The sequence below is a fragment of the Oryx dammah genome, unplaced genomic scaffold (assembly GCF_014754425.2).
Source record: "Oryx dammah isolate SB20612 unplaced genomic scaffold, SCBI_Odam_1.1 HiC_scaffold_23, whole genome shotgun sequence".
Taxonomy (NCBI): Eukaryota; Metazoa; Chordata; class Mammalia; order Artiodactyla; family Bovidae; genus Oryx; species Oryx dammah.
In genome coordinates, this window is record NW_024070207.1 from 44,638,404 (window position 1) to 44,650,118 (window position 11,715).

At 38.2% G+C, this 11,715-nt stretch overlaps 1 protein-coding gene and 1 long non-coding RNA gene across 2 annotated transcripts; one reads left to right on the plus strand and one right to left on the minus strand.

Moving 5' to 3' along the window:
- Positions 1-1,777: 1,777 nt before the first annotated feature.
- On the plus strand, positions 1,778-8,785 carry LOC120881746. The gene is made up of 2 exons (XR_005725330.1): positions 1,778-3,950; positions 4,166-8,785. It is a non-coding gene; the product is annotated as an uncharacterized LOC120881746 (long non-coding RNA).
- A 2,391-nt stretch (positions 8,786-11,176) lies between these two features.
- Positions 11,177-11,709, minus strand: LOC120881744 (cerebellar degeneration-related antigen 1-like). The gene has a single exon (XM_040265394.1). It carries the CDS (start codon positions 11,665-11,667, stop codon positions 11,350-11,352), a length of 318 nt encoding a protein of 105 aa, XP_040121328.1. The 5' UTR covers positions 11,668-11,709; the 3' UTR covers positions 11,177-11,349.
- Positions 11,710-11,715: the final 6 nt, after the last annotated feature.

Consider the following 11,715-nt stretch of genomic DNA (forward strand, 5'->3'; position numbering starts at 1 on the left):
GAAATTGCTAACAGGAAAAAACATCCTGAGATCCTTCTGCCCTTTTGGGCACTTGAACAGGGTGAGCCCCAGTTCATGACTACAGATCTCAACCAGCCAGGCTCTATTTCTCCTCATAGAGGATGCCAGGCATTCTCAGATTCACAAGGACTGGAACCATGATGTTACACTCTCTAGCTAAATGTACTTTGGAAAAATACCTTGCAAAGAATTGCATTAATGGAATTATTGCATTATTTATTATCATCCTAACGAAAGGTTGTTGCTAAGCCATGAAAGACACCGGAATTCTTGGCCTTCAGAGAAGAAGAATTCAATCTGGGGCCAGTGACAAGACTTGATTGCTCAGAGCTTTTGTGTAATAAAGTTTTATTAAAGTATAAAAGGGATAGAGAAAGCTTCTGACATAGACATCAGAAGGGGACAGAAAGAGTGCCCCTTTGCTACTTGCTATTTTTTAGCAGAGAGTTATATACCTATTAGCAAGCTGCTAATTAGAGAAAGGAAATGTCTCAAAACTCAGAGAGTGGCACCAGACCCCTCACCCACAGCATGCATTTTGAGATAACGTTGGCACAAGGTGAGTCACCTGGGCCATAAGAGGGCTGACATGAATCTTGAAGAAAGCCAGGTTTCCAAACAAATACATAGTATCATTAACATAGCTTAAGAGAATATTTGCATGAGGAAAACATACTGGTTTGTTGAGTAAAACATACTGGTTTGTCAAGTTAGTTCTGTCTTAGTCAAAACCGACTTGAAGAAAGACAGTCTAAGGTAAATACATAGTTCATTAACATAGCTTAAGAAATGTTTTCCATAAGAAAAATGCATTGGTTAGCTCAAGGTATGAGAAAAGTTAAGTTCAGGTGGAACCAGGTGTCCTCATGGCAACAGAGAATTTAAAAGAAACCTCCTTTTAATTTTGTATAGAGAAGGGGAAAAAATCTGACACTTGTAGTTTGTTTCCTCCTGCCGCTTAAGAGAGAGAGAAAAAAACGTCTTGACACTTGCAGCCCATTTCCTCTGTTTGGGGACCCCTAGCCTTCGTGCCCGTTACCCTCTCACTAAAAGTTTCAAGTCTGTACAGCTTGCAGAACTGAAAGCTAATGTGGGAAGTTTACTTCAGAGACTTTATTCTTCACGTTAACTTGGCTCCAGCATCTTGCAAAAGTGACATATCGTTAGCAAAGTCAGAGAACACAGGATTAAACTCTGACCCAAAGTGAATTTTATGGGTAGAAGTATAGCTATCATTCAAAAGTTGGTTGAGTGAAGTTTTACCCAGCGATTTAGTTAAATATAGAGTCATGTCATTCTCCCTACCTGGAGTTTCAGTTTTTAATGCTCTCATTTGCATGCATAAAATGCATTTTGTGTGTTTTTAGTTTTATATGTTTTTTTTTTTTAATCCTCTTTGGGAGGGGAAGGATTTTAAAAGCAAAGCATGAAACATTTGACTACATAAATACTTGAGACGTCTTTATGGCAAAAGACAAAATAAATGACAGGCTTGGAGAAAATTTTTACAATTAAAAATAAGAATTCCTTAATATGCTAATAGTTCCCCAGGTGGCTCAGCGGTAAAGAATTTGCTTGCCAATGCAGGAGGTCTTTGGGTCTGGAAAATCTCCTGGAGAAGGAAATGACAACCTGCTCCAGTATTCTTGCCTGGAGAATTCCATGGACAGAGGAGCCTGGTGTGCTACATTCCTTGGGGTCACAAAGAGTCAGATGCAACTGAGCAACTGAGCACAAGCACGCGTGTGCGCACACACACACACACACAATATGCTAATTGTGCCTACAAATCATTAAGAAAAACATTAAAAAGTGGGCACAGGATATGAACAGACAATTTAAAGATGAAATAGAAATGGCTTACCATATGGAAAGATAATGAAAGAAATGAAAATTAAAAATGAGATACTTTGTGATTCACCTTCTGCTTGGAACAGATTGCAGAAGTGGATAGAATTTTATGTTGGTGAACATATGGGGGAAAAGAACTCTTATCCACTCTTAGTGAGCATGCAAATTGGTCTAACTTTTATAAGGGCAATTTGGCAGATATTATTATTATTATTCCACATTTCTGTTCTCCTCGCTAGCTTCTAAGCTACTTGTGCAGACTGCTTCTGTTCCTGTCTTCATTTCCCATTTTTGTGTCTGTTTTTTTCCTAGGTGGTGATACTTGTTCTCATCTCAGCCTGGTAGCCTGACCTTGACTCCTGAGTTCTGTGACCCCTTCACAACTGCAAGTCATTCTCATATGAAATTTGAGTTTACCTGGTCTGCACCTTTGAGAGTTTTGGAACAATATGCAAATTCCAGTTACATCATGCTGTCTTGCTGAGTATCTCACGTGACAGGACCAGCATTTGGGTTGCTTGCTGGTACCCTGGTTCTTCTACCCTTTGTTCCTTCTGCCACTGTCAATCACACACATGTATAGTCATGCCAAAGCTATTTTACCCTTTCTATTTGTCTTGTGAATGTTGTCATTTGCTCTTTATATGTTAGTGTTGTGTATTGCTCAGTGACAGAAAACTTTCAATAGCTATAATTTTGTGTAAGCTTGAATAAGAATGGTATCCAAGCAAAAAACCAAGAAGGTAAATGATAGAGAGGCAAGAAGGGTGAAGAGGACAAAAAAGGTGGCAAAAAAAGTGAGAATTCTTGAAATGCTTGATAATGGTGAAACCAAGACCTCTGTAGGGCATTTTTGGGTGCTAATGAATCAATAAAAAAAAGTGAGAAAGCTATTAAGGCCAGTGCATTAGGGGCACACCAGAATCACTGAGAAAATCAGAAAACTCAAAATGCCAAAATAGAAAAAAAGGAAAGAGATTTACATTTGTGGCTTCTAAAACAGAGAAGGATGAATAGACCTCTTTTTATGTGTAAAATCTACTAGCAAGCATCACAAACATGCAAATTTAAATTTTGATCTGGATGGAAAATTATAACATTCATCGCGAGTAGTAAGTGGTAGGATAGGTTTAGGAACTGCTGTGGTCTATATGAAAAGACATGTCTTGCAGAGGAAGCAGATCATGAAGCCACTGCAGAATATTGAAGGAACAGATAGAGAAAAATGGCTATATGCCTGAACAGGTCTACAATGCTGATGAAACAGTCTTGTTCTGGAAGCTCATGCCTACTTGCACATCTATTGTAAAGGAGGAGACAAAGATCAGAGGCTTCAAGCCTGGGAAAGATAAGCTCCAAAGTTCTTTGTTCCAATGCTTCTGGTGACTTTCTAACTAAACCCGTTTTGCTTCACAAGTTCCAAAATTCTTGCCCTCTTAAAAGAAAATGCCAGAAACACTTTTCTGTGTATATGTAGGGAAACCATAAGATATGGATCACTGAGAAACTCTTTTTTTTGATTGGTTTTTTAAGTGTTTTGTTTCTGAGGTTAAACAATATTTAAACCAAAAACATCTTGAATTCAAATTGTTGCTGATTCTAAACACAGCTCCCACTGATAAAAGTGTGATAGTAAATGCTGATCTTTGTGTTAAAGTCATCTCCATTTACCCCAGTACAACTCCATTCTTTCAACCCATGCACTTGGGAGTATATTTGACTACCTGGCAACTCTTATGAGAGAGACACCTGAAATTGCTGTGAAAGTAGCTTGGCAAAATTTCTCCATATGTAATGCTTTAATGATAATAGAAGAGTCTGTGAGAGAAATAAAACAATCAGCCCTTAATGGAGCCTGTCAGAAATTTCAGAATGAGGTTGTAACTAATTCTGAGTTTCCTTCCAGTGCCAGAAGAAATTGTAAATGTTGTAGCATCTGCAAAATGTTTGGGTGGTGAAGGATTTGAAGACAGTGAATTAAGTGACTTGGCTGAACTGTTAGATTCTCACCCTCAGAAGATAGTTGAGAAATCTTTCAACGATCAGAGATGTGATCACGTCACAAGTTGATGAAAGAGGTCAGTATAGGTTAACTTCCAGAACTTGAAGAATGTTGAAGCACCCACTCCGCAAATCAAATTACTGTGATGATTCAGAGAAAAGAGATCCTTCGGTGGAATATTTATTGACTTTCGGGCAAGGCTTAAATGATTACCCACAACCTTATAAAGGCAGGAATAAGAAAGCTTCAAACAAAGGCCAGTAAGTGTTTTCTCTTTGCTTGCTTCAACAGGGAGAAGAGGCTGGACCATCAGACTGCGTCATGCAAACCCATTCTACAAATAGCAGACAGAAGGACCTCACACAGAGAGAGGAACCCTGGGATTCAGACTCTGACAGCTTTGATGATGTGATGATCCATGCAGGAGACTGAGCTTACTCATATGCAGATAAAATCCTGTTTTCTCCATTCTTTCCCTGTCACTACTGTGATGATCAGCCTTTTCAGTGATGCATTATATTCTTCACCTTAAGCTCAGAGAGAAATAGAAATTAATTGTTCAACAATCACGATTGCTAATGTAAAATTCGTAAAATTCCAACAAGGCTCACTTTACTTAGTGTTTTATTCTGATGAACAAACCAATTGTCAGGGCTTTTATAATACTTCCTTCCCTCCCCCAATTTCCCCCCAAAGCTTATAAATTCCTCCAACACAAATTCCCCTACAATGAGGGTTTAAGTAACTCAACTCTAGGACCTAAGGAGAGGGCTACTCAGTTTGATAAATTTTTGACCCTATAATTTATTTCAACTCTGTTTAAGCCTAACTTGCTGTCTCAACAGAAAGGATACAAATCCCCTTGTTAATTCATTTAGTATAAGTTCATTTGTTTTGTAGCAATTGTATAAGGTACTGAAAGGCATGGTGTGTCCTGGAAAACAGTACGTTTATAGTGGATTCCTGGATTTACTTTGGTACCTAATCAAGGAGGAGAAGCTGCTAGAATTCATTGCCATCCATCCTCTCTGTTCTCATATCTGGTCTTCCAAGTGATTTAAATGGTTGAATATCCTGTTCCCTAAAGGTGGTAGAAATCCAGTAAGTTTTCCCCTAGCCTGGAAAACCTGAAAGATACATCCCCTATATCTGAGTAGGCAGTGATCAGAGAAAGGGGACAAAAATACAAAAGTTAAAAGTCTTGGCTTGCATAGTTACAGTTGGGATGCCAGACATTCTTCAACATGTTCCAAAGAGGCGGATGAGTGTTGAAAACCCATTACTGGGTGATAGGAATCTAGGGACTCACCATAGTGCCAGGGGAGCTTACATTCTTCTCGAAGTCACAATGGTTTTCAACACTGGCTGCCCATCCAAATCATTATGGGGAACTTCAAAAGCAGATTTCTGGGATCTGTCCCTAGACGTGCTAAATCGGGGATTAGGCCAGCAGCTGTTGATTTTGAAAGCTACTCAAGCCATTTTTAAATAGAGTCATGGTTGAAAACTGCTGCTGTTGAAAACCATAATTATGATAGAAAATATAACACAAACGATAGTGAGCCCAGGGGGTAGGAAACCTCGATTCCAAGTTTCTGCTCTGCCACGGGCTCAATGGATGCTCTTATTCAAGTCATTGTACTCTTTCCTTATCTATCCAAGGAGAGAATAGGAACACTTGGTCTCTGATGTCCTTCTATCTCTGATATTGTTACCTTGAGAGAAAGATGCATCAGCCTCATTGTTTGATTTTGAGATGACTTAAGCCCTTTCATAGAGACCAAGGTAAATAGTAATACTACTGTCTTGTACTCTTATTATTTTAAAAATGGTTCTTGTGTCTCGGGCTTTCTTATGTTTTACTCCCTCTCAGAAAAGAGTTAGTCACAGATGCCATAGAAGAAAGGGAAACCAATGTAACATCAACTCTGAATTATAGGGTTTGTATTATATATATAATACATAGACATTGTAAATAAAACTAGATATTTTGTTTCATTTCCATAAACCAAAGCAGAGAAATATGTTAACTGTTTCAAGGTTCCATGGATAACTGGGGTACTCTTAATCATACCTAGAGGTAAATATTTTTAAGCAAACGATTGTTTTACCAGTATAATCAGCAGTTACATGTGGTTTTAAATAATGTAGTTTTTTGATAAGTTTATAATTTATTGAGATTGTTGCATTGGCAAGTTTTTGTCTTAATTTGACTAGAATTAGAGAAATAAAACTTCGAGTTGAATAGCATCCATTAGGAACTGTTAATATAAAATAATACAATGGAAAACTGACTATTATATGATTCTGGTGGTGGTAGGAATGTCTAGACTTTCGCTTGATATATGGAAACATTTGTCTAGGGCCTAGACCATTTGAAATAAAATACTGGGGTAGATCTAGTTCTTGTTTATGGCAATATCCAGTTCAAATAATTTAAGAAGTATCATTGATGAGGTTAAAAGACCATTTTAATATGATTCAGTCTAACAAGTCAGCAGGGCTTCCAAGGTGGCTCAGTGGTAAAAGAATCTACCTGCCAATGCAGGAGAAGCAAGAGATGGGGGTTCCATCCCTGGGTTGGGAAGATCCCCTGGAGAAGGGAATGACAACCCACTCCAGTATTCTTGCCTGGGGAATCCCATGGACAGAGAAGCCTAGTGGGCTACAGTTTATGGGGTCACAAAGAGTTGGACATAACTGAGTGACTGAGCACACACAAGTCTGCAGAACAAAGGAGGATGTGAAAGTTGGTTTAGGCTAAGTGGTAGAAATAGAAGTTAATGATAATAGTACCATGTACATGGGTGTTCCTTTTTTCTTTTTTAACTGAAATATCTTTTGGTAAATTTTATATACAGTTTGAATGGAAAGGATCTTGCTGTTGTCAAATGGCTCAGGCAAATTCTGATCTTCAATTTTATGAAGTACATGGAAATTTCCTTCTTTACAGACATATTTGACAACTGGCAAAAAGAAAGAAAAGAAAGACAAAGCAGGTAGAGAGAAAGGATAACTCAGGTTGCTGAAATTTGTAGAAAATATTAGAAAACTGGCATTACATTTAAAAAGAGCATTTTGTTTGCTTAAAATCTTTTAAGATCAAAATTCAAAGAAGGCTCTTTAAACTACACATTTGGATTATATAGCTGCCAGCACCTGAATGCTAATGAAAGGCTTCTACAGCATGTATAGTCTCAAAGAGTGTATGAGTCATGTTTATGCTATGAAATACATTACTCACTGAACTTTACATAGTTTTATTACCTTTTAATGGCCTTTGATGTCAGTGTGTTATGGTTGTTTTCCTGAGAGTTCAGAAATAAATATGTGCTATGAACAGAGTGTATATGTTCTGGGGAACTATAAAATCAAGTAGAAAATAGGTGAAAGGATAAATAGTACATTTCACTAACAAATATGGAGAGTAGTTAAATATGAATCTAGTGTGCTTGAGATGTTACACTTCATTTATCTTGCATTACTACATACATCTGAAGATATAATCAACCTATCATTGTAAAGACCCAGAGTTTGTTCTTGAATAATTGGCAGTGGTATGATGAGTGGCCTAATGGCATGAACATGGGACTCAGAGTGAGGGCTTTGCCAATGACTTCTTGTCTGCCCTGAACTGGGGACTCCCTCTCTTTGGGTGAGTGGTACTTCGTCCTGGCAGAATAACCCTTGGCCTGTTGAGGTGTGAGAAATTAGCGTGGGTCTTAGGCTTGGGAATCAGGTACAGGTATCTGCCTGCTTGCAATCCTGTCCCTGTCAATTAACAACTATGTAACTGTGGCCATGTTTTTAAACCATTTCAGACTTCAGTTTCTGATCTGTAAAATGGGATTGAAAATACTTACCTTATAGGATTGCTATGAGGTTGTATGAAATGTTTAACACAGTGCCTGGCATAAAGTAAATGCTCAATAAGTTGTTGCTATTACTATTGTTTTAATGTGAATAACCATTAAAGAACTAGAATACGATCGTTCACTACCTTTGCCAAATTTTATCTGATTTCCTTCAAAATAAGTTATACATGATGGTCTCATGAAGAGAGAAGGAGTAAAAATCGATGTTAAATATTTCTGTTTGTTTGCTTGTGAGGGATACCTGACAATAATTCCTTAGTCCCTGTTATACCTTGACCTTAATGATTTCATATGATATATTTATAATGTGGTTATTTATTTATATAGTGATTAAGGGTAATGACTTTTTTCACATGGATGTATTTCTATTCTTTAGAAAATAATCCATCCACCTGGTTCCACTTTTAAGATAACTAAGTGACTCTGTTAACAGGAGCCAAAGATAAAGCTATATGGGACCTTAAGCTATATAGACCTTTGTGTGATTAAACCACAAAGTATTAGTTCAGCTGTCTTTGAGAGAAATTGGATGTCTAAGTGATCTTACTAGATGAAGACAAGACAGTTTCTCATAACTAGCTTCTGAACTTCTTTGTATTGTATTTCTTGTATTCTGTGATAGCATTCAAGCAGTTTGAAATAGTTGTATTTAGAATGCTAAGTATTCATCGTAACACAGATGCTGTGTATGTTGAGCAACAGAAATGTAATTCAACTTAATTCAACCTTAATTCAACTATAATAGTCTCATAACTCACATCCCATCCAACCCTTTAAGTGTTTTAACTTGGAGTCTTTGGTGTTCTAGTTATATATATATATAGTAGTCTTTGGCATTCAACATCTTGCCCCTTGACTAACTTTCCTTGTGCAAACTCTGATTCTGGTACTTTCTTGTTCAAAAATCGTCAGTGGCTGCCCATTGTCTATGTATTCACCCACTTAACCTTGAAATCTGGGCCCAATCTCAGTGTACCTTAACCAGTTTTGTCTGCCAGTGTTTCTTTTTTGCAATAAAAATGATGGTCCCTCCCTTCCTCAGCCCTGTCTTTATCCTATAGCTCAATTCTGATCTCTTAAGCTTATCAGTCTCTGGTGAGTAAGACCAGAAATCAGAAACTTATTATTTGAAGCCAGAGTGCCTGAGATGAGCCTACCAAGCTGTAATCTCCTTCCTGTTCTCCTCCATCACTGCAAACACCTAGAGATTATTTGGCAGAGGTAGGATGACAAGAACACGGGACTTGTAAGGGCTTTGTCACTAGTTCCTTGGCTGCCCTGGGCTGGGGACTCTCTCTTTTGGTGGATGATGCTTAATCTTGGCAGGATAACCCTAGTCTGTAGTGGTGAGTTTTTTCTTAAAAAATTTTTGTGTGTGGGAGTTTCTTTTTAAGCTTCCAACCTACTAAATTAAGGCATCCTCACTAAACCCTATCCCCCTAGGCTGGGGCCTTGAATACTACCCACTTACTTTTGGCTTTGAATACAAATATCCTTGTTGAGGGTCCTGAAACAATCAGAGATCTAAACTTCGTTCTTAGGTTCTTGCCAGCTTTGTCTCCTGAATAGCATCACATGCATAGGATCTTTATTTACCACTGGGCTTCAAACTGCTCTATCCACTCTTTTCCATGAGTGCTAGACTGGAATGTACTTAAGTTTACGACACCCTAGATGTGCTGTCTAGAGCTGGGCCTGGCAAACTCAGGCCCTTGAGCCAAGTCTGGCCCAGCTCATTTATGTGTTTTCTAAGGTGGCACTACAATGGTAGAGTTGAGTAGTTGCAAGAGAAACCACATGGCTTGCAAAACCTTAAATATTTACTATCTGATCCTTTACAGAAAACTTTTGCTGACCCCTGATCTAAAGCCAGGTGGTTCCCCTGGCCATATCTTTGCTTGTTCTTTGTTAATTCCTGATTCTTGTGCTGTCAGTTGATAAACCCCTAAAATCCCAGTTCACTGAAACTATGAAATATGTTCCAATCCATTGAAACTACTTACTTCTAATTAATTTGCCTGTTTCCTCTTTGTCGTCATCCTAAAAAGTCCTTTCTCTGTGTTTTACTTTTTAGTGGAAGAGATGCTATATTCATAAAGACTGTTAGTCTTATGTCTTTTGATGTTACATCAGGTGCTAGTATGAAATTATTTTTCAATATGACCTTCCAATATCTCTAAGATTAAAAAGGACTAAGATTAGTCCTTTTAGTTTGTCAGTGTCTCTAATATCAGGTATTCTGAGCTACATGTCTTCTAATATCTCCAGTTGCCAGATCTTCTAGATCTTCTGCATGTTACAATTTCCATGTTTTCTACTCTCAGGCCTACAGTATCTTCACTGCCAATGTTTTCTAATCTCCTTAATATCAGGGTCTTCTAATATCTCCAAAAATTAATCTTCTAATTCTATGTCTTGCCTTTCAGGGTCTAGAGTTCTAAATGCCATTTTTTCCTATGTTCTCAATCCACCAATGCCTCCTAGACAGGTGTTCTAGAGTCCATTATTTCATTGTGTACAAAAGTCTAGCTCTTCTAATATCTTATAGCACATAGATAGTTCAGTTCCTACAATTTATATTATCTCCTAAATCCTGATTTTACAATGTTTTGTCATCACAAGTTCCTCTAATGCCCAAGTCTTTCAATATCTCCAAGAACCTGGTCTTCTAACATTCAGGTGTTACAACATCCTCAGTGTTTGAATAGCTCAATCTCTTAATATCTTGATCTTTTAATGTCCAAGTGTCCTAATGTCCAGGGCTGCCAACATCCTTGACTTACAGCATCATGAAAACTACATCTTCCAAATTCTATGTCCTTTAACATAAATATGTCAATATCCAGGTTTTCCAGAGTCTCCCAATATCCAGGCCTTCTGATTTTAAGATTTCTAAATGTCTATGTCTTCTATTGTCCATATCTTCCAATGTTTAGGACTTCCAAGGTACAGGAGTTGCAGTGTCTTTAGTTTTTAGGGCTTCCAGTATCCATTAACTCCAACACTCAGGGCCTCCAAAGTCTCCAGTGTCCAGAATAACAAATGTCCTCAAAATCTAAGACTTTCAATGTCTCCAACATTCTGTGCTTCCAATGTCTCCAATGTCCAGGGTTTCCAGTGGCACCAGTGTCAAGGTCTTCCAGCGACTCTAGATCTTCCAGCAACTCCAAGTCTTCCAACTAATTCCAAGTCTTCCAGCAACATCAAGTTCTTCCAGCTAAACCAGTCTTCCAGAAAATCCACGACTTCCAGTCAATCCATGTCTTCCAGTAAATCTAGTCTTCCAACAAATATAGGTCTTCCAAAAAATCCATATCTTCCAGGAAAATCCATGTCTTCCAACAATTTCAAGGTCTTCCAGCCAACCCATGTCTTCCAGAAAATCTTTGTCTTCCACCAAATCCAAATCTTCCAGCTAATTTATGTCTTCCAGAAAAATGCAAGTCTTCCAGTCAATCTATGTCTTCCAGAAAGAAATCCAGGTCTTCCTCTCAGTCTACGTCTTCCAGAAATATCTACGTCTTCCATCAAATCCAGATCTTCCAGAAAAATACAAGTCTTCCAACCAATCCATGTCTTCCATCAAATCCAGTCTTCCAGTCAATCCACGTCTTCCAGACAAAATCTATGTCTTCCACTAAATCCAGGTCTTCCAGCAAAGCCACGTCTTCCAGAAAATTCATGTCTTCCTATAACGTCCAGGTCTTCCAGCAAATCTACGTCTTCCAAATAATCCAGGTCTTCCGGACAATTCGGGTCTTCCTGAAAATCCATGTCTTCCAGAAAAGCCATGTCTTCCAGGAAATCCATGTCTTCCATCAAATCCATGGCTTCCAGAAAATCAATGTCTTCCAGGAAATCCATGTCTTCCAACAAAACTGTGTCTTCCATCAAATTCATGTCTTCCAGCCTATCCATCTCTTCCAGAAAATCCTCGTCTTCCAATGAAGGTGCACCTTCCAGGAA

What these genes read in the sequence shown, in the direction of transcription:
- LOC120881744 (XM_040265394.1), bottom strand. Translation starts at nt 11,667, where the DNA reads ATGGATAGGCTGGAAGACATGAATTTGATGGAAGACACAGTTTTGTTG.